Source organism: Physeter macrocephalus, chromosome 5 (assembly GCF_002837175.3).
Source record: "Physeter macrocephalus isolate SW-GA chromosome 5, ASM283717v5, whole genome shotgun sequence".
NCBI lineage: Eukaryota > Metazoa > Chordata > Mammalia > Artiodactyla > Physeteridae > Physeter > Physeter macrocephalus.
This window is the reverse complement of record NC_041218.1, coordinates 45,233,610-45,258,708: the sequence shown is the minus strand read 5'-3', so window position 1 is coordinate 45,258,708 and position 25,099 is coordinate 45,233,610. Positions and strand designations below refer to the sequence as shown.

The following is a 25,099-nucleotide window of genomic DNA, read 5'->3' as shown; positions in this document are numbered from 1 at the left end:
GAGCACCAGCTGAGCTCCCTGTGCTATACAGCAGGTTCCCACTAGCTATCTATTTTAAACATGGTAGTATATTTATGTCAAATCTAATCTCCCAGTTCATCCCACCCTCCCCTTCCCCCCGTGTCCACATGTCTGTTCTCTACGTCTGCCTTTCTATTCCTGCCCAGCAAATAGGTTCATCTGTACCATTTTTCTAGATTCCTCATATATGCGTTAACATACAATATTTGTTTAGTGAAAATTCTTTTGCTGCTTATATCCACCTGTTTATGTGAGCCTGGGTTCTTTATGTATTTTGGCACCAGATTGAGAAGTTTCCTGGTCACCAATCCAGGATGATATGCAAGGTGTTGTGGTCACTCCACAGAAGTATGCTGGACCCTCCTCCACCCCAAATCGGTTTGCTGTCAAGACTGATGATGCCACATATGCACCGAGAGGGTAGGGAGAAATTTATTATTCACATATTGAGGCTTTCTGGGAGAGCAGGTCAGGCACCTAAGATAGTTCAAAAATAGCTTCAGCAAAGGAAAGGTGAGTGACCCTGGGTTTTATTGTGTTTAGGAGGTAGAACCTGGGTGAATACTCCTGCACACAGGTCAAGGCTTTGTGGGGTTTGAACTTTCCTCTGGTGCCAAGGGAAGGAGTGTGTGGGCCTTCTTATCAGCTTGTCCACAGATGGGGAGGAAGTGGAAAGTGGAGGCGGGGCTTGAAGGCTGACAGTGGTCAACATAAAAAAATGGAGTCAGATTCTTTATGATCCAGGGCCATCTTTCAAATTCAGCCCCATTTTCTGATTGTGATAAACTCAATGTAGTGACATCTAGTAAGCAGTTAGACAAACAGGAATTCTTTCTCTGGTGGTTATGATTCTGAATCATTCTTCTTACCCATCACCCTTTCTTTATGCTTATAGCATCTGGAGGGGTGTGCAGGCATAGCTCCTTTCCAGAAAGAAAGAGTAAAGTGATTATTACCCAACTGTGAATACACATGGTGTCACCTGTCACTTTGTACCCACGCGCCTAGCCCAGGTGAGTGAGAGATGCCTTCTTTGTCCTCCCTCTGTGTTCTATCCTCTGCTTCAGTCTTTTCTACCCCTCTGTTTCATCCTAAGATAGCAGATTCACTCTCAAGGCCAGCCAAAGGTCCTTGGTGTTGGCCTAATTGTAGAGGGGTGGCTGCAGCTAGTCCTGACTCTGTGTTACTGGATAGGTTTGAAGCCTTTCTGAATGAAACAATTTTAAAAAGACTAGATTTTCTTCTTCTTCCCCCCTCCTCAACCCCCCGACCAGGGATGGAACCCAGGCCCCCTGCAGTAGAAGCATGGAGTCCTAACACTGGACCACCAGGGAATTCCCACAAATGACTAGATTTTCTCCTGCTTATATGTATTTTTTAAATTAATTAATTTATTTTTGGCTATGTTGGGTCTTTGCTGCTGCGCGTGGGCTTTCTCTAGCTGCGGTGAGCAGGGGCTACTCTTCGTTGCGGTGTGCAGGCGTCTCATTGTGGTGGCTTCTCTTGTTGCATAGCTCGGGCTCTAGGCGCGTGGGCTTCAGTAGTTGTAGCTCACAGGCTCAGTAGTTGTGGCTCGCGGGCTTCGTTGCTCCGCGGCATGTGGGATCTTTCTGGACCAGGGCTCGAACCCGTGTCCCCTGTATTGGCTGGTGGATTCTTAACCACTGCGCCACCAGGGAAGCCTGCTCCTGCTTATCTTGACCAGCTTTTGCAGCATAGCTTTGATGCCATTGTTTTGCTCACAAGGGGTTTTTTTTTAACTAGTTCTTAACTTACCAATGACCTTCTCCCCACTGGGAAGATGGAGGAAGGAAAAAAATGAGTAAAAGGGAAAGATCACATCCTATTACATACTAATGAATCATGGCTAGATTAGAGGGTAGACTGCAGAATCTGTCTCCCCACTTCCGCCCTGCTAACACCAGACTTCAAAGAATTCTGGTCAAGTAGTCAGTAAGCTCCCAAGGGTCCATGTCCACAGTTCTCTGCAGCACAGTGGAAACATTTGAGAAGTCTTGTATTATTATTTCTAATAATTTAAACTGGTATTCTATTTAGTAACTAGTAGGATTAGAGGAAAAATTGCAGACAATGTGCTTTACTTGATGCTTGGAGGGAAAAGGGGAGACATCTAACATAATCGACAAAACCTGTTGGTTGACAAACCAATTGCCATTCCTCCTTCGCTTCCTTGCTCACAGCACTCTGGTTTTGTTCAGGAAGCTTAGGGAGACATCTACTTCAGAGGAGGCTGGTTAGAGAGTCGAGACTCTTTCCTTGCTCTCTGGAGATGAATCTTGATTAGTCTTAAACCAATCGTAGTAATCGTATTTTTCTTCCACTGATAGGTTAGCAATGGGCATGGGATACAGTTTCAGTCAATGAGACATGAGGGGAGGTCTGTAGGAGGGAGGCTTTCTGGAAATGCTTGCTCTTAATAAAGGATACTTGGAAAGACAAAAGATCCCTTTTCTGCCTCAGGGTGGCGCTCCCTGCATGCGGTAGGTGGATCTGGGGGAGCCATGTTGGAATCATGAGGGGGAGCAGTGAACCCCCTGAGGAGGACAGGAGAAGACACCTGAGCGCTTGAGGATGTTCTAGAGACACTTTATTAACCACTCCTGCAGCTGCTTCCCATCCAGACTTGCTCTTCTGAGAGATAGTATACATCTTTATGGGTTAAGTGATTTTTGAATTGGGTCTTCTCTCACTCACAGATAAATGCGATTCCTTACATTTACACAGTACTTTGAAGATTTCCATCCCTCATAAATTGCTTCACTTGATCCTCACAGAAACTCTGTGGAGGTAGGCAAGACATCTTAAATAAGGAAATTGAGGCTCAGAGAGTAGGGGGATGAGTGGCCCTACAACCAGGGTGGTCTGATTTCTAGTCCAGGGTTTTTCATCAAACCACATGGTGACTCCAGGTGTGTTGTCAAATACTGAAAGTGGGAGAATTTCTTGGAAACTGTTGGGGAGGGAGAGAACACACTGCTGGAAATATTTCTCCTACTTCACTTTTGCCTCAGGTCAACTCAGATGAATTTGGGGGGGGGGATGTTTTTCTTAATACTGGCCTTTTCTTTATCCCCAACTCAGTGTGTGCCAAGCTAAAGTTAATAGCTTACAAAGCTTAGCCTCCAGGGTTTACTACTCTTGGAAGATCTGATTCATGCATGAGTCCTTCTTTATTTCAGGCTCAATGAAAACTGGAATTCTTTCTTTAATGCCCTGCTTTACTTGCCGGATTATGTTTGTAATTTTTCCGCTAACTTCCCGTATAGAGGTGGATAGAAAGAACCTAGTTCTCTGACATTCATTCAGACCAATCCTGTTTCAGATCCCCCTTCGCTTCCTTCTCCATGTTGTTCCACGCCTCCATCCTGGCCTCAGACCTTTTGGATGTTTCTCCTATTATGTCCTTGCCTCTGACTATGTCACGTTCTCTTGTTCCTTGGCTCTCTGTTCTCTCACGGATTCTCCTCTTCTATGTTTCTCTTCTTGCTTTCTCTCTCACTTCTCTCCCCGCTCCTTTAAAAAAATTCCAGTACCTTTCCCTTCTTTCTGGTTCCTGTCTCTCACCTGCTCACCTCTTCCCTCCATCTTTACCTTTCTGAGCTTTTAGTCTACTGTTGACTCTTCTTGACTGGATTTACAGTTTTTAGACTTGACAAGTCCTCACAAAGTCACCCCCAGAAGTTTAATGGAAATCCTTATTTTAAAATATCAGCTTGATTTTAACTAGTTCTTATGATAATGTTGTCAGTAATGCCAAGACGTAAATTGCTACAGAAATCCAATTCAAAGAATGTCTGTTAGGATTTAAAGAGACATTATAGAGCACACATACTGTTTGATCAGATATTTAACATTTTAAAAGTAATAACAAGGTAATTCCCTGGTGGTCCAGTGGTTAGAACTCAGTGCTTTCACTGCCGTGGGCCTGAGTTCAATCCCTGGCTGTTCAGCGTGGCCAATAAATAAATAAATAGAAGGAATGACAGGAAATCAAACCACTTGGAAGCACTACAAGGTAAAATGGAAGTGGCGGTCACCACCTGGCCTGTTTCTTCCTACCTCTGTCTTCTTTTCCGTTCTGGAATGTCTTCTCTCTCACAGGGTCATAGGATTTTAGAATTGGAAGAAGTCTTAGAAATCAACCCCTTCATTTTACAGATGAAGAAACCGAGGCCCAGAAGGTGGCATGCGTTGCCCACAGTCAAGTAAGGGAGTGGAAGATTCCTGACTGGAACCAGGCTGACTTTTTTGTTTGTTTGTTTCTGTGTAAAACCTGACATTGCTATTAAAAACCATAAAGAACTACTGAAAAGTACATAGAAGGAAGAAAATGATCACCCCAAACTCAACCACCTCTAAATAACCAGTGTTAGGACGAATTGTATTAATAGGTTTTCTATTTCAATAGAATAAGCTCTATTAGGAATAATGAACATTTCTTTAGTGCTACGTGTAGTTTCTCATTAGATCCTGCATCTAATAAAATCTATAATAATCTAATAATTATCATTTTTTAAAAAATTAGCACGTTTTATCTTCATCGTACAGAGGACACAGACAATTTGCAGGTCACCTAAATAGTCCGCATAATTGTGTTTTTTTTCTTTAATAAGTTGTTGGATTCAATTTAGTCACAATTTATTAGCATTTTTGCATTTCTAGTTATAAATTAGGTTGGCGCCCACATTCTCTCTCTCTCTTGCAATCTTTGCCAGGTTTTGGTACTGGTATTGTTTGCTTCCAAAACGAGTTGAGAAACCTTTGGTGATTTGCTTTCATTAGTCCAAAGTTTCAATAAATGAGAACACCAATTCTAAGCTAAGAATGCGTTAAACTACTCTAATGAATTTCCCGCAGCATCTGAGTCTCTAATGTGGGGTCTTAACCGGCTTAGTCATGCGGGTGGGACCACGTGGGATGTTTGCTATTAAGTATCACTCACAGGTAGCAACTTAAAACTTTCGTCTGGACAACTGTCGGGAGTCTCACAATTCATGTCTCCCCCTTTCTCTGAGTATTAAAAGAAAATCCTGGAAAAAAATCTTGAAGACGGTTTCAGTCATTTTCAACGTAGAATCCAGCCTTGAAACTAATTAAAAAAAAAAAAGAAAGTTTTCCTCCCTCCCCAAAGCAGCAAGGGGTAATTGGATCCGCGGCCACGTAGAAGCCTCTGGTGGCACTAAATCCGGGGAGTCTCTAGCGACAGGCGGAGACCAGCGGATTTGCCTGGGTAGTAACAGTTTTTCCCTCCCAACTTTGGGCCGAAGCCCAGTCCCAAGGAGTTCACGGTTTCTCCCTCGGGGACGGGTCGCCTTTGAACTCGCCAGCCGAAGAAGGCCCGCCTCTTCCCCGGGCGGGCCAGCCCACCAGACCCTGCGGGCCCAGGCGTCTCAGGGCGCAGCAGGCGGATCCTGGCGCGCGGCCGCGGCTCCTCCCCTCCCTCGGATGTGGCCTGGGGGCGGGGGGCGGGAGAGAGAGGGTGGTTGCTGCTGCCCGGGGAGGGCCAGGAGTCTTTTCCACGTTTGCAAACGCCGCTGCGCGCACAGGCCCGACCCGCGCCGCCCGAGCTCCGCGCGCCTCGCCAGCTCCGCGCCGCGCCCCCTCCTTTCCTCGCCGCCCGCGATGGCGGTCAGGGCCCGGGGTTGGCGGCCCCCGCCGCCGCCGCTGCTCCTGCTGCTGCTCTGGGTGACCGGGCAGGCGGCGCCCGTGGCGGGCCTGGGGATGGGCTCCGACTCGGAGCTGCAGATCGAGCGGCGCTTCGTGCCCGACGAGTGTCCCCGCACCGTGCGCAGCGGTGACTTCGTGCGCTACCACTACGTGGGAATGTTCCCAGACGGCCAGAAGTTCGACTCCAGGTACTCGCCCGGCATGCCGGCCCGACCTCCGTGGCGCCCGCTCTCCCAGCTTCCCTGTCTCCGGACAGGCCTTTCCCTCCCGACGGACCTCCCCCAGCTCCGCCCCGCGCTCCTCCCTCTCCCTCTTCCCACCCTAGAGCTTCCCAGACCCTTCATCCCTTCAGCTTGGAGTGCTGGGGGCTGGAGGTGGGGGTGGGGTGCCGCGAGTTTCCCGGCCCTTTTGCTTCCCTGGTCAGCGGGAATCTTGATAGGACCTTGCGCAGCAGCTGGGTCGGGACAGATCACGCCCTCCCTCTCCACCCTGAGCATGAACACAGGCGAAATGGGAGTAAAGCCGTCAGCCCGCAAGCAGACACCAAGAGCAAATGTTGGTGTCCGCCTGCCGGTCTCCCTTTACTGTTCCTTCCGGCAAGGCCCTTGAGTGTCTAGTCAGACATGCCTCTCGAAGGTGATAATGATGATGATGACGAAGGTGATGATAGCAGCCGCTAACATATATGGAGCAATTACAGTGTGCCAGGGTAGTTCTAAGTGCCTTCCATATAACGAACTCATTTAATTCTTAACAATTCTCTGAGGTAGGTAGTATCATTACCCTCATTTTGCCAGTGAGGTAACTTGAGGCCATTGAGGCTAAGAAGCTTGTTTAAGCAGAATCATTTTGAAACCCAGACAATCCAAGTCCAGGATTGTGCCTGTTAACTACTGCCCTTACTTTACTGCCTTACCAAAAACTCCCTGGGCAGGAGGTAGTCCAGAGCAAGTCACTCAGTTTTGACACGGGGCCATGCACCGTGTCCACAATTTCAGCCCTAAACTCTGCCCCAAGATCACAACACCTCTCCCAGCTTCTCTCCAGTTTAGCTTTAGGGTTGACAAGGCCTCTTCGCCTCCAGCTCCAGGCTGCTCTCCTTCCCAAGACTTTGTTATAATCCTAGGTCTGTTCCCTATAATCTCTTAAGTGAATCACCAGACTAAGTAAAGAGAAGTGTTTGTTGAGCATCTGTTTTGTGTTCGAGGCTGGGCTAGGCTCATTCCTGAAGTTATCTTTTTTGTGTGTGTGTGTGTGTGTGTGTGTGTGTGGTACGCGGGCCTCTCACTGTTGTGGCCTCTCCCGTTGCGGAGCACAGGCTCCGGACGCACAGGCTCAGCGGCCATGGCTCACGGGCCTAGCCGCTCTGCAGCATGTGGGATCTTCCCGGACGGGGGCACGAACCCGTGTCCCCTGCATTGGCAGGCGGACTCTCAACCACTGCACCACCAGGGAAGTCCTCTCTTGCCTTTCTTGAAATTCCAGACAATGAGTCAATATAAAAAACCTGGTTAGTATGCCACATGGCACATAGCAAGTGCTGAGAAATAGTCATTCTCACTATTGTTTCAGTTGCTTCTTTTTAAAACAAAAAAAAAGCTTTATTGAGATATAATTCACATTCCATACAATTCACCCATTTAAAGCATACAATTCATTATTTTTTAGTATATTCACAGAGTTGTGCAATCATCACAAGTCTCTAATTCCAGAACATTTTCATTGTTCCAAAAAAGAAATGTTGGATCCATTAGCAGTCACTCCCTTCCCCGCCAGCTCTAGGTAACCACTAATCTACTTTCTGTCTCTTTATGGAATCATGCAGTTTGCAGCCTTTATGTCTGGCTTCTTTCATGTAGCATAATGTTTTCAAGGTTCATCATGTTGTAGCATGCATCAGTACTTCATTCCTTTTTATGGCTGTGTAATATTCCATACCATACTTTGTTTATTCATTAGTTGGTGGATATTTGAGTTGTTTACACTTTTTGGTTATTATGAATAATGATGTTATGAACATTCATGTACAGGGTTTTCTGTGGATGTGTGTTTTCACTTCATTTAAAAAATTATTTATTTATTTATTTTTGGCTGTGTTGGGTCTTCGTTGCTGTGCACAGGCTTGCTCTAGTTGCGGCGAGTGGGGGCTACTCTTCGTTGTGGTGCGCAGGCTTCTCATTGCGGTGGCTTCTCTTGTTGTGGAGCACGGGCTCTAGGCGTGCGGGCTTCAGTATTTGTGGCATGTGGGCTCAGTAGTTGTGGCTCGCGGGCTCTAGAGTGCAGGCTCAGTAGTTGTGGCGCATGGGCTTAGTTGCTCCGTGGCATGTGAGATCTTCCCGGACCAGGAATTGAACTCACGTCCCCTGCACTGGCAGGCAGATTCCCAACCACTGCACCACCAGGGAAGTCACGTCATTGCGGTTTTGATTCATGTTTCCCTGATGGCTAAAGATGCTGAACATCTTTTCATGAGTTTATTGGCCATTTGTGTATCTTTTTAAATTTGCTTCATTAATTAGAAAATAGGTAAGAATTTCCTGCTTGTGCTGATGTTAATAATTCCCATTGGAACAAATTGTCTAATACTTTCTACCCTGTAGGATGGCAGCCACTGTGAGGCAGTGTGGGACAGTGGAAAGAAAACAGAGGAGCTACCATCCATTCAGCAAATGTGTATGCAGTATCTGACTCTGAAGATGGTATCCCCTCCCTGCCCTTTCGCTTATAGTCCAGACAATTATATGGTGCGATAAGTACAGAAAGAATAATCGCACACACTTCTGTCTCTCACATAGAGTTCACACATAGTTCTTACCATATGCCTTTACATACAGGAACTGAAATGAATTCTTTTAACCTCACAGTACAGTGAGGGAGGTATCTCATTATGAACGAAGAAACTGAGGCTCAGGGAGTTCAAGTAATTTACCCAAGGTGGAGTAAACTACTAAGTAGTTTAACTACTTAACTACTAAGTGGTGGAGTGGGGCTTTGAATCTAGGCAGTTTAGTGCCAGAGTCTAAAGTTTATGATCTGTAGTCCACCACGTATATGATGGAAGAACGGCAAGGAGCTTTGGAAGCACCCAGAAGGCTAAACTATATGGTGTGTGTGTGTGTGGGGGGGGTTGGGGGGGGAGGGGTGGTCAAGATGGAGCTCTGAAGCCTGAGGAAGATTAAAATTTACCAGGAGGAGCTGAGGGGTGAGCGCTGGGCAGTAGGGGTCGGAAGAAAGGGTGTGACTGGTAGAGAGAAGAGCATATGCAGAGACCTGGAAGTGAGGGCATGTGAAAGCTGTTCAAAATAGCCTGAGCTTGGAGTGGGAGTAGAGGAGTGGCAGAGCGGGTAGGAGGTGAAGGGAGGCCAGAGAAAAAGACAGGGCCAGCTTTTGAGAGCTCTCCTCTGCCTGGCTATGGAGTTTGGTCTTTTCGAGGGACAATGGGAAGCCATTGAAGAGTTAATCAGGGGCGTGAGGGATCAGATTTGCATTTTACAAAGGTCCCTTTGGCTGCAGTGTGGACAATGGAATGGTGGGAGCAGGGTACACAGTAGGTGATTCATTAATGTGAGTTTCCTTCTAGGGCCTCTATTCCTTTGGGAATTTATGAAGTATTAGGGTGTTACTTTGCTATTCCTGCACAAAGAGCTTAGGGAAGGAGAAATCCGCATGCTTTGGGCTTTGGCTGTTGATCTGGAGGTTTTGCCCAGAAGAAAATGATAGCTGTCGCTCTGACCAGGGTCATAAACCACAAAGGGCCTTTCTTTCCACGGAGCATTCTTCCTGCATCTGTGCCTGGCGCTTGGGGGCAGTTGGTATCTTTTCAGTTTACGGGCGTTTGCAGTTGCCAGGAGGCCCAGCCCTTCAGCCCTTGGTCACCGGCTTGGACGTGGTTTCATTTTATTTCGGAGCCTCCGTGGGCTTGTTAATATGCTCTGTGGCTGCTGCTACAGATCTAAGAGAAGACAGCAGCTTCCCGCCTGCAGGTTTCTGTGGGGGGCTCCTGCTCTCACTCTCTAGTCCTTGGAAACTCCTTGTCCACCACTCTTAATTCAGCTTTTGAGGAGTTCCGTAGCATTTCTAGTAGTAAGGGACTGACGTTTAACATGTTCCTGTAATCTTTAGCAGACAAAACCAGCGTCTTGGTCAGTTCATTCACAGTCTCAGGCCTGTCTTCAGGCCTTTAAGGTCTATACATTCAATAAATATCACTGCGTGACCACTATATGCCCTGTTGAGTATATAGAGCTGTAAATGCTCAGACCCAGTGGTGTTCAAAGTGTACATGCATCAGAATCACCTGACGCTTATTATACACAGTTCCTGATTAGGTAGGTCTGGGATGGGTCCTGAGAATTTGTATATCTAACAAGTTCCCAGGTGATGCTGATGCTGTGGTCTACGACCACATTTTGAGAACCATTGCTCTAAAAGAATCACAGACTCGTAACAGAGGTCAACTTCATTTTACATATTCATTCATTCATTCAACAAATATTTATTAAATACCTACTATTCTAGTTGTTGGGATGTAGCAGAGATAAAACAGACAAAAATCCCTGCCCTCAGGTAAAACTATTTTGTACGATACTCTGATGGTGGATACATGTTATTTTACCTTTGTCCAAACCCATAGAATGTACATCACCAAGAGTGAACCCTGATGGGGGACTTCCCTGCGGTCCAGTGATTAAGACTCCATGCTTCCGGGCTTCCCTGGTGGCGCAGTGGTTGAGAGTCCGCCTGCCGATGCAGGGGACACGGGTTCGTGCCCCGGTCCGGGAAGATCCCGCGTGCCGCGGAGCGGCTGGGCCCGTGAGCCACGGCCGCTGAGCCTGCGCGTCCGGAGCCTGTGCTCCGCAAAGGGAGAGGCCACAGCAGTGAGAGGCCCGCGTACCGCAAAAAAAAAAAAAAAAAAAAAAAAAGACTCCACGCTTCCAGTGCAGGGGGCGCAGGTTTGATTCCCGGTTGGGGAACTAAGGTCCCATGTGCTGTACGGCCAAAATAAATAAATAAACTTAAAAAAAAAAAAAGAGTGAACCCTGATATAAACTATGGACTTTTGGTGATAATGACATGTCAGTGTAGATTCATTGATTCTAACAAATGTACCTCTCTGGTGATGCACTCTGCTGATAATGGAGGAGGCTGTGTGTGTGTGTCGGTGGGGGGTGGCGTCAGGAGGTGTATGGGAAATCTCTGTATCTTCTGTTCCATTTTTTTGTGAGCTCAAAACTGCTCTAAAAAAACCAAAGTCTATTCAAAAAAATCCCTACCCTCAAGCCAGGGTAGGGGGAGGGCCCAGAAACTCATTCCAGCTGGCTTAAGAAGAAAGGAAGGGAATTTATTGGAAGGATCTCCAATTCCTCCTGAGGATCCAGAATCGTGAATGGAGGTGACTTTCTGGATCTCTCTGAGGGATTGCAGAGAGGCCGCATTTTCCCCTTCCCTGAAAGAGAGATCCAGCAGGCTTTCCATGCCACATACATGACCTCTTGGTTTCCAGTAATGCCGACTCACTGGAATCTGTCTCAATTCCACATTCCCAGGATCTCTCCCATTTGATTGGTCCCATTTACGTCAGGTTCCCGCACCCCCCGCCCCACGTTAAGTCATGTGTTAAGTGAAAGGGCATTACGGCTCATCCCTTCTGCAGGACTGGATCTCAGAGAGCCGGTGGGCTGGGCAGTACCTCGGACAGTGTCAGGGTGGACCTGAAGAGTTAAGTGGCGGCAGAGGGACTCAGGTCAGGACTTGCTCACTTAGGCGGGAAGCATTTAAATTGTTGATCTGCATGGTAAGACTTTCTACAGAAAAGCCATGTAAAGAAAGAGAAGCTTCCCAGTGCAGTTCTGCTAACTTTAGGAAAAGTTCTTCTTTTATTGGCAGGCCAACCTAATGCCCCCTTTGAAGACTTAATGGCACTGCTTTTTTTTTTTTTAATATTTATTTACTGATTGATTTTTATTTATTTATTTTTGGCTGCGTTAGATTTTCGTTGCTGCGCGCAGGCTTTCTCAAGTTGCGGTGAGCGGGGGCTACTCTTGGTTGCGGTGTGCGGGCTTCTCATTTGCGGTGGCTTCTCTTGTTGTGGAGCATGGGCTCTAGGCGCATGAGCTTCAGTACTCGTGGCACGCGGGCTCGGTAGTTGTGGCTCGCGGGCTCTAGAGAGCGGGCTTCAGTAGTTGTGGCGCACAGGCTTAGTTGCTCTGTGGCATGGGGGATCTTCCCAGACCAGGGATCGAACCCATGTCTCCTGCATTGGCAGACGGATTCTTTTTTTTTTTTTTTTTTTTTTTTTTTTGCAGTACACGGGCCTCTCACTGTTGTGGCCTCTCCCGTTGCAGAGCACAGGCACCGGACGCACAGGCTCAGTGGCCATGGCTCACGGGCCCAGCCGCTCTGCGGCACGGCATGTCGGACCCTCCCGGACCGGGGCACGGACCCGTGTCGCCTGCATCGACAGGCGGACTCTCAACCACTGCGCCACCAGGGAAGCCCGGCAGACGGATCCCTAACCATTGCCTTAATGGCATTGCTTTTAATTTTCAGTTGTGGGTCATTGCAAGTAACTATACATTCATATTGATTATTTAAGTTGGCTATATTTTGCTGGGCTGAGAACTTGTGTAAAATAAGAATTATTTATAGAGAGCTGACATTTTAACTTGTGCAGTTGCTTAAAAGCAAAAATCCACAATAGCAATGTAACGATTTTACTTTCCTTTGCAAAACTTTTCTTTTAATGATACTTTAATGAACCAAAGACCATCCAAGCCAGCCGCTTGCATGTCAGGGTCTGACCCTCCGTGGAGGTGTGAATAGATGTGTTCTCTCCTTTCCTTCCTCTGCACTCCTACTCACTCCTCTTTTCTCCCTCACCTTCTCTCTCTTCCTCTCATTTTGCCATCTGAGTAGCAGACAGGTAGTCTGCCAGATCATTAATGGCTTGCCTTTCCCCCCTGCCAGGGCTCATTAGCTGCTGGTAGAAGTGGTTGCTTGAGGAGGATACTCTTGGGCAAAGGGTCTGGGAAGCCCAGAGTCACCTTTGGGAGCAAGAGGTGTGAGGAGGGAGGTGGGAGGCAGAAACATCAGACTTGGCCTCCCTCCCTTGAGTTGGGCCCAAGCTCAGCAGTGGAATTCAGCCTGGGGAGTGTGCTGAGTCTCACCTGTGACATCCCAGGGCTAGGCATCCAACTAGGAGGTGAGTTTCTGCTTTTGTGCATTTCATGAATGTTCTTCTAGTCTCACTCACCAAGGGCTTTGGCAAGGACCACAGTCCTCATGTCAAGCACGTCTCATGTAAGCCAGCCATCTGACCAACTTTGAGACACCAGAAGGCGGTTCCCGTGCCCAATCGACTGTCTCTTTATTAACTTGCTTCCCTCCTGTTATGAATTCTCAAAATATGGCAGTCTCTTTAATGTTCAAAAGAAATTTATTCAGTCTGATGTATAGCGATGTGAATATAGTTAATAATACTGTATTGTATACTTGACATTTGCTAAGAATGTAATTCTTAAGTGTCCTTACTACAAAAAGAAAAAGAAAATGGTAACTATGTGAGGTGATGGATATGTTAATTAGCTTGATTGTGACAATTATTTCACGATGTATCAAAACATCAAGTTATACACCTTAAATATACGCACTTTTTATTTGTCCATTATACTTCAATAAAGGTGCAAGGGGGGGTAATGTATTCAGTTATTATTTGTCTAAACTGAATCTAAAATTGGCATTTAGAGCAAGCTGTCTTTTCCTTTCATAGTTGATCAGGGCTTCAGCTCTGCTAACCATAGGGCCATTCTCTCTCGCCTTTGTAATGGCCATTTTAACTTCATTTCTGCTTCTGAGATCAGAATAATCTCAGCAACAAGTAGTATACATGCATGCCAATTTTTGGCAAAATGTTTTAAATTTTAATTTTTAAAGCAATACAGATGCACAGAGTTTTAAAAGCAGTTAAATAATTCCATAAAGCTTAAAATTATAGTTACCAAGCTGCTAAGAGTGGGGAAGGGGCTCTGGGATGAGGTGTAGCTGTTCTGAATTCGGACTTTGATGCTCCAGGTTTTCTTCTGCCCTGCGGCCTCTGCAGGCTCTAGGAGGCACACGGCGTCCACCCTTGACCAGGTCCCTTTTTGCATACACCTAGATTCTGTTTCTTCCCTTCTAGGTTAGTTTCTGCCCCTCCGTTCCCTTTCCATCTTCCAAAATGTTGCCATCTCTTGACAGCAAGGGTCTCCGCTCTGGTTTTCTCAGTCCTTTTTTAAAAAACAGCTTAGGAGCTTGTCTAGGAATGGGCTTTGGGGGCTCTAGAGAATTGAGTGCGTTCAGTTTGCCGTATGTTCTTTTTAAAGTTCATCTTCACTGCAGGTTGAAACCTGCATTTAGAAGTAGAGCCACAGTATTTATGCTTTAAGAATGCAGCCACAGGGGTAGTTACCTATCCTGAGGAATAAGCGCAAGACAGTGTATACTTGTTTGTAGCAGATGAGTGAGTTGAATTTGAGTGAGTTGAATATGATGGGTGTTACGTGATGTCTCCTGTCGTAGTGGTCCTTGAGCTGATCAGCTGGAAGAGCATCACTGGAGGATGCTGCAGCCACCCCCCATACCCCCCTTGAGGCAGAGGAAGGTAGACGTGTCAGGGGCAGCAATCAAAGGGTCTACAGCAGTGAATGAGCAGTGGAGAAAAAATAAGCTGGTGGAGAGGAAAGGGGGTGTTGGATGTGCTGGATAATTTCCATTTCCCTTTCTAGGTCCGCTCTACCCCTGTTCCACTTGCTTTTTGCTCTGGGAGGTTGACCTATATGGACTACCTGTGCATAGTGTGGGTTATATCATTGACCTCTTTGTACTCTGGCTTGTGGTTGGGTTCAGCCATGGGGCATCAGCAGGAGATCAGAGGGAGGGAGGAGAGTGTGGTGGAGAAATTTATTCCTCTGGCTCCCTGCCTATAGAGTCATCACATGGGCTGTGTCCCTAGACCATAGGTCCTAGCTTAGCTTCTGTCAGGTGCTCTGAGCTCCCTCTCTATTCCTGGATCCTTCAGGTCTGGTGTGACAACAGCACTCCCTTCTTGTCCCCAGAGGTACTGCATTGTCCCTTAATTGTTTCTCTGCACCCTGCACACAGCCCCTTTATTAAAGTGTCCTGGAGCTGCCTAGTTTGTGCCTGTCATCTCTTTCCTGCAGGACCTTGATTGGGACATCTGCAAATCAGCCCAATACTGGGACAGGCTGATAAGGGCTAATTCCAGCACTTGCAGAAATAATTTTCATGACCAGCTCCTGGCTGGACCCTACGTATGAATTTGTTCCAGTAGCTACTGATCAGCACAGACTTGCTGAGAACAACTTTATTTTTCCAGATGGTCAAAGAGTTTTCAGCTGTAGGCAAAACTGGCCTTGCTTGTTAGTTTCTCATGTATGTAAATTATACATTTTCTTTCAGAAAGGTGTTTTTTCTTTCTAGCATGTTGCTTAGGCAGTCATCAAATGAATAAATTAATGCTGAGAGGCCATACCGGTTTTTATACATCATCTAGGGAGGCCCTGTGCATGGAGGATTAAGAGTCAGATAGTCCTGGGTTCTAGCTTTTTTTTCCCATTTGGCTAACTTTGTGAGCTTGGGAAATTTTTTCACCTTCCAGGAGGCTGTGTATCAGCACTTACCTTCAGGTGTTGTATGAGGATTAAATGAGGTAGCATATAGAAAAGCTTAGGTTACCCCTGTGCCTGACACATAATAAATGCTCTCTAAATAGTAGTTATTATTAAAAAACTCTCGTTAAATTTGGGTTCTGTGGATGAAAAATATAAAGTTCCGTGCCTGGGAAGTCTTCGAAGCCTGAAGCCTGGTCCATAAATCCTCCAGTCTGATGATGGTTCAGGGTGTGGCAAAGCCCCAGCCAAGTGAAACTGAAGAGCTGGCATTCCCCAGGGTGGGTTTCGGTCCCCCAGAGACAGAGGGTGGAGTTGTAGAGCCAGACATCGGCACAAAGCTGATTATGTGCTTTTGTTCTCTGGCTTGTCAGCCAGAACTTGGACATTTGCTTTCTGTTCACTGACTTTGGAGAAAGGAAGGCTGTGAAATGGACTGTAAAACTAGGAGGAGAAAGGGAAGGAGAGGGCAGGTCTGAGGAAGATGACCTGACAGGTGGTGAGGTGGACTGTGCTGCTCTCCCAAGCTGTTCATTAAGGAAAATGAGGAAAATGTAGAAGTAATTTACCAAGTTACTTGGTAGGTAACTTACACCAAGTTACCTACCAAGGGCAGGTAAATTACAACAGCCCTTAACATTTTATTACACAAGTACAGTTGTCTCTCGGTATCCAATGGGGAATTGGTTCCAGGACCCCTTTGGATACCAAAATTTTCAGATACTCAAGTCCCTTATATAAAATGGTGTAGTATTTGCATATAACCAAGGCACATCCTCCTGCATACTTTAAATCATCACTAGATTACTTCTGATACCTAATACAATGTAAATGCTATGTAAATAGTTGCCGGTGTTCAGCAAATTCAGGTTTTTGCTTTTCGGAACTATCTGAAATTTGAAAAAATATTTTCAATTTCCAGTTGGTCGAATCCATGAAGTGAAACCTGTAAACATGTATTCCATGATCATTTTGAAATTAAGAGAGAATTAAAGAGAAGACAAATCGTCACCTGAAATCTCCTACCCATAGATTACTATTGGTAATATTTTCACATGTCACCTTGTGGATTTTTCACATGCATCAATATATGTAAATTCAAAATGGGATTATTTTAATATGTGGCTCTGTAACCTACACTTTTCTCTTCATGTGTATGTCCTTCTATGCCAATGAATTAGAAATGTTAAAATTTTTTTTTATTGAGGTATAATTGACATATAGTATTACATTAGTTTTAGGTGTACAACATAATGATTTGATATTTGTATATATTGCAAAATGATCACCACAATAAGTGTAGTTAACATCTATCACCATGCATGGTTACAAAAAATTTTTTTCTTGTGATGGTAACTTTTTTTTTTTTGGCTGTGTTGGGTCTTCCCTGCTGCATGTGGGCTTTCTCTAGTTGTGGCGAGTGGGGGCTACTCTTCCTTGCGGTTCGCGGGCTTCTCATTGTGGTGGCTTCTCTTGCTGTGGAGGATAGGCTCTAGGCATGTGGGCTTCAGTAGTTGTGGCTCACGGGCTCTAAAGCGCAGGCTCAGTAGTTGTGGCGCACGGGCTTAGTTGCTCTGCGGCATGTGGGATCTTCCCCAGCCAGGTCTCGAACCCGTATCCCCTGCATTGGCAGGTGGATTCTTTTTTCTTTAACATCTTTATTGGAGTATAATTGCTTTACAATGATGTGTTAGTTTCTGCTTTATAACAAAGTGAATCAGCTATACATATACATATATCCCCATATCTCTTCCCTCTTGCATCTCCCTCCCTCCTACCCTCCCTATCCCACCCCTCTAGGTGGTCACAGAGCACCAAGTTGATCTCCCTGTGCTATGTGGCTGCTTCCCACTAGCTATCCATTTTACATTTTGTACTGTAAACAGAGCTGCAATGAACATTGTGGTACACGACTCTTTTTGAATTATGGTTTTCTCAGGGTATATGCCCAGTAGAGGGATTGCTGGGTCATATGGTAGTTCTATTTTTAGTTTCTCCATAGTGGCTGTATCAATTTAGGCAGGTGGATTCTTAACCACTGTGCCACCAGGGAAGTCCCAATGATAACTTTTAAGATTTACTTTCTTGGCAACTTTGAATATGCAACACAATATTATTATTATTATTTTAAAAAATTAATTAATTAATGTATTTTTATCTTTGGCTGTGTTGGGTCTTCGTTGCTGTGCGCAGGCTTTCTCTAGTTGTGGCGAGTGGGGGCTACTCTTCGTTGCGGTGTGCAGGCTTCTCATTGTGGTGGCTTCTCTTGTTGCAGAGCATGGGCTCTAGGCACACTGGCTTCAGTAGTTGTGGCACTCGGGCTCAGTAGTTGTGGCTTGCAGGCTGTAGAGCGCAGGCCCAGTAGTTGTGGCGCACAGGCTTAGTTGCTCCGCAGCATGTGGGATCTTCCCGGACCAGGGCTCAAACCTGTGTCCCCTGCATTGGCAGGAGGATTCTTAACCACTGTGCCACCAGGGAAGCCCTGCAACACAATATTATTAACTATAGTCACCATTAACTATATTCACTATACAGTATTGTTAACTATAGTCATGTATAGTAATGCTATACATTACATCCCTATAGCAGAAATCTGTTATTTTTAAATGGCCATAGAGCATTTTATTATATGTCCTTGCCTTATATGCAATCAGTGCCATAGTCTTGAACTTCTAAGTTATTTCCACTGTTTAGTTATTATAAACCAAGCTCTGTAGTCATTTCCTTAAACACAGTGTCTAAAACTGTAGGTATCTCTGCCAGTATGTAAGGTACTTGTAGGCAAAGTCCATGCCTTGGACTTTTTTATATCCCCCAAAGCCCCTAGCATAGTATCCTAATTGGCACCCCCTTGTTGTTGCTAAGTTTTTGTTTGTTTGTTTTTGTTTTCTGTGGTACGCGGGCCTCTCACTGTTGTGGCCTCTCCCGTTGAGGAGCACAGGCTCCGGACGCACAGGCTCAGCGGCCATGGCTCACGGGCCTAGCTGCTCCGCGGCATGTGGGATCTTCCCGGACCGGGGCACGAACCCGTGTCCCCTGCATCGGCAGGCGGACTCTCAACCACTGCGCCACCAGGGAAGCCCTGTTGCTAAGTTTGACATGGAAGAGGATGAGAGCTTGGATCATAGCCATGATTCCATTATTTATTTTCCTACTTAAGGTCATCACCAGTCAGCCTTTAAAACACATGTATTAGTGATTTCAAGACTACATCAGACTTTCTATCACCTGCAATAATTATGTATAGTAATATTGGCATAACCCTTAGGTTTTCAGAGTACTTTTCACATTGTTATATGGTATGGATCTTGTGATGGCTATTATCATCACTCACATTTTGCAGTGGAGGAAACTGAGATTAAGAGAGTTTAAGTGCACTTCCTGCTACACCATGCTGCCTCTTTGTTTAACTTATTGACTTAAAGGAAAAAAAAGAGAAAATTAGTGTTAATTTGCACGTGAGTAACTGTGATCTTGCTGTTAGGTACCAATCACATAGAAATGGAGTAAACGATTTTTTTTTAATGGAAGAATTGGTAGATATTTCACAACAAACAACATATATTTTTTTCTAGAGAAAGTTATGCTGATGCTTATCTGACTAGATTTGCTGGCAATATTCAAGGTAATTAAAAAATTCCAACCCTGCAAGTACTGTTCAATGAAGATATTTCCTGCATCAGTAACTCCTCTGTGGGCTTTTTACTGTGCAGTGACCTCACTCTGTCCATGGGTACATTTTTACAGGTTAGTTTCACTATGGGAAGGATTATTTATACTTTTCCTTCTTTCTCCCTACCTTTTGGGTCTTCAGCTATGACAGAGACTCCACTTTCAACGTGTTTGTGGGAAAAGGACAACTGATTGCAGGAATGGACCAAGCTCTGGTCGGGATGTGTGTAAATGAGAGGCGTTTTGTGAAGATCCCCCCAAAGCTGGCCTACGGAAGTGAAGGAGTTTGTAAGTGTTTGTTCTGTGCTTGTAAACACATCTGCCGAAACCACCGAACATTTGCAGGCTCTTCAATCAGGCAGACTAGAGTCTTTGGAAGCTTTGGGTAGGGGAAAATGAGAAGCTGTGAGCACACACACACAGCTAAAATTTCATCTTAAAAGTTTATTTATTCTAGATATGAAAGAAGTGTTATTAACACAGGTGTACTGAACGTTATCCTTGCTGAGAGGAAATTTTTGTGTTTTTTCTCTTTTCTTTAAATTTCATTTGGAGGGAGTTCCCTGGTGGCCTAGTGGTTAGGATTCTGGGCTTTCAATTCCACGGCCTGGGTTCAATCCCTGGTCAGGGGACTGAGATCCTGCAAGCCACAGAGTGCGGCCAAAAAAAATTTTTTTTCATTTGGAAAAAAGAAGGAGGGAACGTGGCTCATTTTGGAATTGTATGTGACCTCTCGAGCCCTTTTGGCTTCCATTCACCTTGGCAGCATCCTAGGTGTTTATTTGTCTGGCCCAAAAGGCAGCAGCTTCTCAGTGTGAACTCTTTATTTTCTAGCTGGTGTGATTCCCCCAGATTCAGTGCTTCATTTTGATGTACTTCTGATGGATATTTGGAATTCGGAAGATCAGGTTCAGATTCACACTTACTTCAAGCCCCCCAGTTGCCCTCGGACCATCCAGGTGTCTGATTTTGTTAGGTACCACTACAATGGAACGTTCTTGGATGGGACACTGTTTGATTCAAGGTACGTCCCGCCATTCATGGTAATATCATTGAAATGCCCCTTAGTTCTTTCTCATCTGCTTTTTTATGCCCATGGAGAAATCAGAAAAGGGATTCATTCCCAACTGCTCTGTGATTGGGAACAAAGATATATACATGCTTTTTCTCCAGGGATGGGTATGAGTTCATTGGTAGCCGAGTTTTGGGTAACAAAAACCTTTTGAAGGATGAATTGGAAATGCCCTCATGGTATGGAACTTTTCCCCTTTCTCATTGGTTTTCAGTCACAATCGCATGAAAACATATGACACATATGTGGGAATTGGCTGGCTGATTCCTGGAATGGACAAAGGGCTGTTGGGGATGTGTGTGGGAGAAAAGCGCATCATCACCATACCTCCTTTTCTGGCCTATGGAGAAGATGGAGATGGTAAGTCCTTCTTATTCTTCGAGCCACTCTCATCTGTCTTTATTTCTTTTGCAGTGGTTAATTTAACTTACCGTGTGAAACCCACCAGAGCTTTTGGTTTAGACTTGCAGTGTCCAATACGGTAGCCACTAGCTACATATAGCTATTTACATTTACATTAGGTTAAATAAAACTTTAAATTCTGTACCTTGGTCACACTGCCACAGTTCATGTACTTAAGAGCCACTTGTTGCCAAGGGCTGCTATACTGGACAGAGCAGATACAGAGCATTTCCATCACTGCAGAAAGTTCTATTTGGATGGTGCTAGTCTAGATCATTTGCTGTCTGATGAGTAAGTTGCAGAAATCTCCACCTATTAATGGTCATTGTTGTTCTTTTTCTTTTTTTTTCCACCTAGCACTATTTTATTTTATTAAAAAATTTTTTTTATTTGACTATAGTTGCTTTACAATGTTGTGTTAGTTTCTGCTGTACAGCAAAGTGAATCAGCTATGCGTATACATATATCCCCTCTTTTTTGGATTTCCTTCCCATTTAGGTCACCACAGAGTATTGAGTAGAGTTCCCTGTGCTATACAGTAGGTTCTCATTAGTTATCTATTTTATACATAGTATCAGTAGTGTATATATGTCAATCCCAATCTCCCAATGCATCCCACCCTCGCTGTGTTTTTTTTGGTTTTTTTTTTTTTTTTTTTTTGCGGTACGCGGGCCTCTCACTGTTGTGGCCTCTCCCGTGGCGGAGCAAAGGCTCCGGACGCACAGGCCCAGCGGCCATGGGTCACCGGCCAAGCCGCTCCGCGGCATGTGGGATCTTCCCGGACCGGGACACGAACCTGTGTCCCCTGCATCAGGCAGGCAGACTCTCAACCACTGCGCCACCAGGGAAGCCCCTCATTGTTGTTCTTAAGTAAGACATCTCGGGACTTCCCTGGTGGTCCAGTGGTTAAAACTCCATACTTCCAGTGCAGGGGCGTGGGTTCCATCCCTGGTCGGGGAACTAAAATCCCACAAGCCATGTGGCCAAAAAAAAAAAAGAAAAGAAAAGAAAAAAAAAAGAAAGAGAAAAAGAAAAGAACATGTGATGCTATTTAAGAAGTTTACTGACAGTGATACCCAACTTCTAATAACCCCCTAATATAATGTTTTCCAAGCTGTGTTTTCTGAGAGCTCTAGGTCTACAGAGCAGGAGGAGAAGGGAGCCTTCTCTCCTGTTGACCTCCATTTTTATTACTGGGAATCTGCAGACAGTTTCTTTAAAAACCTGCTAAAAGAAAAATAAAGCTTGAAAATAACTGCTGCAAATATATCTTAATTCTCCCCTCCCCAAGATATGTTATTATTCTTATGACTACTCAAACTCTCTCATCCTTGGCTAGTGGAAGTGCATTATCCTTGTCTCCCAAATCCTTTTATCATCATCCACATGCATATGAGGTACCATATAAAGCTAGACACCTAGCCTGATGTGAGGAATGTTATTTATTTATTTTAAATAAATAATAAATAATTTAAAAAAAAATATATATATATATTTTTTTTGTGGTACGCGGGCCTCTCACTGTTGTGGCCTCTCCCGTTGCGGAGCACACGCTCCGGATGCGCAGGCTCAGCAGCCGTGGCTCACGGGCCCAGCCGCTCCGCGGCACGTGGGATCTTCCCGGACCGGGGCACGAACCCGTGTCCCCTGCATCGGCAGGCGGACTCTCAACCACTGCGCCACTAGAAAGCCCCTAAATATTTTAAATACATAGTTTATTTAAAATAAATAATAAATAATTTAGATATTTAAAGTAAATAGTTTATTTAAAATAGTTGTTTTTAAATGCTTTATACTTTGACACTGTGCTCAGCTATCCAGGTATAAATTTAAACAGGTGAATTGTATAGTATGGGGATTATATCTCACTAAAGTTGTTATAAAAAAAAGCAAATATTCAGGTAGTACATAATAATGCTAGAAAAATTTAAACCTGGGGGTTACTGTAAGGCTTTCTGTTTTCTATTAAATTAAAAGATATAGAAAAGTAAAAAAGATTAATATTCTATCACACATCCTCCCACACCCACACCTGCATTTCAGGGATTAACCACACCTGGCTATCCAGAGGCTGACTCAGCAGCCTGCTTTCAGCAGATTTCACCCTTCCTCTGGGGGGAAGGAGACAGAGGGGTGGGCTCTGCCAAAGAGCCAGTTGAAGGAGCACAGGCTTGGCATGCCCTGTGGTTCACTTGTCTAGGCCTTCTCCTTTGCATGACATAACAAATGGCAAGTAAGAGTGTTGAGGTAAGTGGTTTGTCAGGTAACTAACTTCCCTTTATCCCAGAGTCCTGGGTTTAGACTTACTTATTGGTTGATGTTGATCTTTGCAGGAAGAGCTAGTGCCCAATAATCTCTTCATGTGGATTATCGTGTTGCACATATTCAATAAATCCTCACTGTTAGGAACATCCATGAGAAGCAATACCATCCTGAAGTGAAATAGAAATGATTTGAGTACTATTTATGTTTTGGATTGTGGGTGCTGTTTTTTCCCCCCTCTTATCTCAGCTAACTTTAGTTTTACTTATATCTTGTTTTTGGATGCACTTAAAGGATTGAATTTTTGCCTCTTTAAAAAATTGGGGAACTTTCCTGGTGGCGCAGTGGTTAAGAATCTGCCCGCTAGTGCAGGGGACACGGGTTCGAGCCCTGGTCCGGGAAGATCCCACATACTACAGAGCAGCTAAACCCGTGAGCCATAACTACTGAGCCTGTGCTCTAGAGCCTGTGAGCCACAACTACTGAGCCCGCATGCCACAACTACTGAAACCCACGTGCCTAGAGCCCGTGCTGCGCAACAAGAGAAGCCACTGCAATGAGAAGCCCACGTACTGCAATGAAGAGTAGCCCCCACTCGCTGCAACTAGAGAAAGCCTGCACAGAGTAACGAAGACCCAACGAGCCAAAAATAAATAAAATAAAATAAATAAATTTATATTAAAAAAAAGTTGGTTATGAGGGACTCTGGTAGAGCTCACACCAAGGAGTACTTCCCAGAACTTCTGCTGCCAGTGTCCTTGTCCCCACAGTAAGCCACAGCCACCCCCTGCCTCTGCAGGAGACCCTCCAACACTAACAGGGACTCAGATTGATCTCCGAGATGACCCCAAAACTTTAGCAAGACTGAATGATATGAAGGAAAAAACCTATATGTGTGGAAAAAGGACAGAAACTAGAAAAAGAGCCATGTGGCTGACAGGGTCTTGGTGCTCCAGCCGGGTGTCAGGCCTGAGCCTCTGAGGTGGGAGAGCCGAGTTCAGGACACTAGATCATCAGAGACCTCCAGGCCCCACATAATATCAATCGACAACAGCTCTCCCAGAGATCTCCATCTCAACGCTAAGACCCAGCTCCACTCAACGACCAGAAACCTCCAGTGCTGGACACCCCATTCCAAACAACTAGAAAGACAGGAACACAACCCCACCCATTAGCAGAGAGGCTGCCTAAAATCATAATAAGTTCACAGACACCCCAAAAAACACCACTGGATGTGGTCCTGCCCACCAGAAAGACAAGATCCAGCCTTATCCACCAGAACACAGGCACCAGTCCCCTCCATCAGGAAGCCTCACAACCCAGTGAACCAACCTCACCAACTGGGGACAGACACCAAAAACAACAGGAACTACGAACCTGCAGACTGCGAAAAGGAGACCCCAAACACAGTAAGTTAAGCAAAATGAGAAGACAGAGAAATACACAGCAGATGAAGGAGCAAAGTAAAAACCCATTAGACCAAACAAATGAAGAGGAAATAGGCAGTCTACCTGAAGACAAATTCAGAGTAATGATAGTAAAGATGAACCAAAATCTTGGAAATAGAATGGAGAAAATACAAGAAACATTTAACAAAGACCTAGAAGAACTAAAGAGCAAACAAACAATGATGAACAACACAGTAAATGAAATTAAAAATTCTCTAGAGGGAATCAATAACAGAATAACTGAGGCAGAAAATGGATAAGTGACCTGGAAGATAAAATAGTGGAAATAACTACTGCAGAACAGAATAGAGAAAAAAGAATGAAAAGAATTGAGGACAGTCTCAGAGACCTCTGGGACAACATTAAGCACACAAACACTTGAATTATAGGGGTCCTAGAAGAAGAAGAGAAAAAGAAAGGGACTGAGAAAATATTTGAAGAGATTATAGTTGAACACTTCCCTAACATGGGAAAGCAAATAGCCCATCAACTCCAGGAAGTGCAGAGTCTCATACAGGATAAATCCAAGGAGAAACACGCCAAGACACATATTAATCAAACTATCAAACATTAAATACAAAGAAAAAATATTAGAAGCAGCAAGGGAAAAGCAACAAATAACATACAAGGGAATCCCCATAAGGTTAACAGCTGAAGTTTCATCAGAAACTCTGCAAGCCAGAAGGGAGTGGCAGGACATATTTAAAGTGATGAAAGAGAAAAACCTACAACCAAGATTACTCTACCCAGCAAGGATCTCATTCAGATTCGACAGAGAAATTGAAACCTTTACAGACAAGCAAAAGTTAAGAGTATTCAGCACCACAAAACCAGCTTTACAACAAATGCTAAAGGAACTTCTCTAGGCA

At 44.9% G+C, this 25,099-nt stretch overlaps 1 protein-coding gene and 1 long non-coding RNA gene across 2 annotated transcripts in view; both read left to right on the top strand.

Moving 5' to 3' along the window:
• The first annotated feature begins 96 nt into the window (after nucleotides 1-96).
• On the top strand, nucleotides 97-4,386 carry LOC114486243 (uncharacterized). Its single transcript, XR_003679649.2, has 3 exons — nucleotides 97-441; nucleotides 917-1,034; nucleotides 4,201-4,386. It is a non-coding gene; the product is annotated as an uncharacterized lncRNA (long non-coding RNA).
• A 1,156-nt stretch (nucleotides 4,387-5,542) lies between these two features.
• Nucleotides 5,543-25,099, top strand: part of FKBP9 (FKBP prolyl isomerase 9) — a 55,150-nt gene continuing 35,593 nt past the window's right edge. Inside the window, exons 1-4 of the mRNA XM_024127787.1 lie at nucleotides 5,543-5,897; nucleotides 19,189-19,334; nucleotides 19,881-20,070; nucleotides 20,333-20,478. Coding sequence (XP_023983555.1) covers nucleotides 5,665-5,897; nucleotides 19,189-19,334; nucleotides 19,881-20,070; nucleotides 20,333-20,478 — 715 coding nt within the window. The 5' untranslated portion in view covers nucleotides 5,543-5,664. The remainder of the gene's footprint in view (nucleotides 5,898-19,188; nucleotides 19,335-19,880; nucleotides 20,071-20,332; nucleotides 20,479-25,099) is intronic.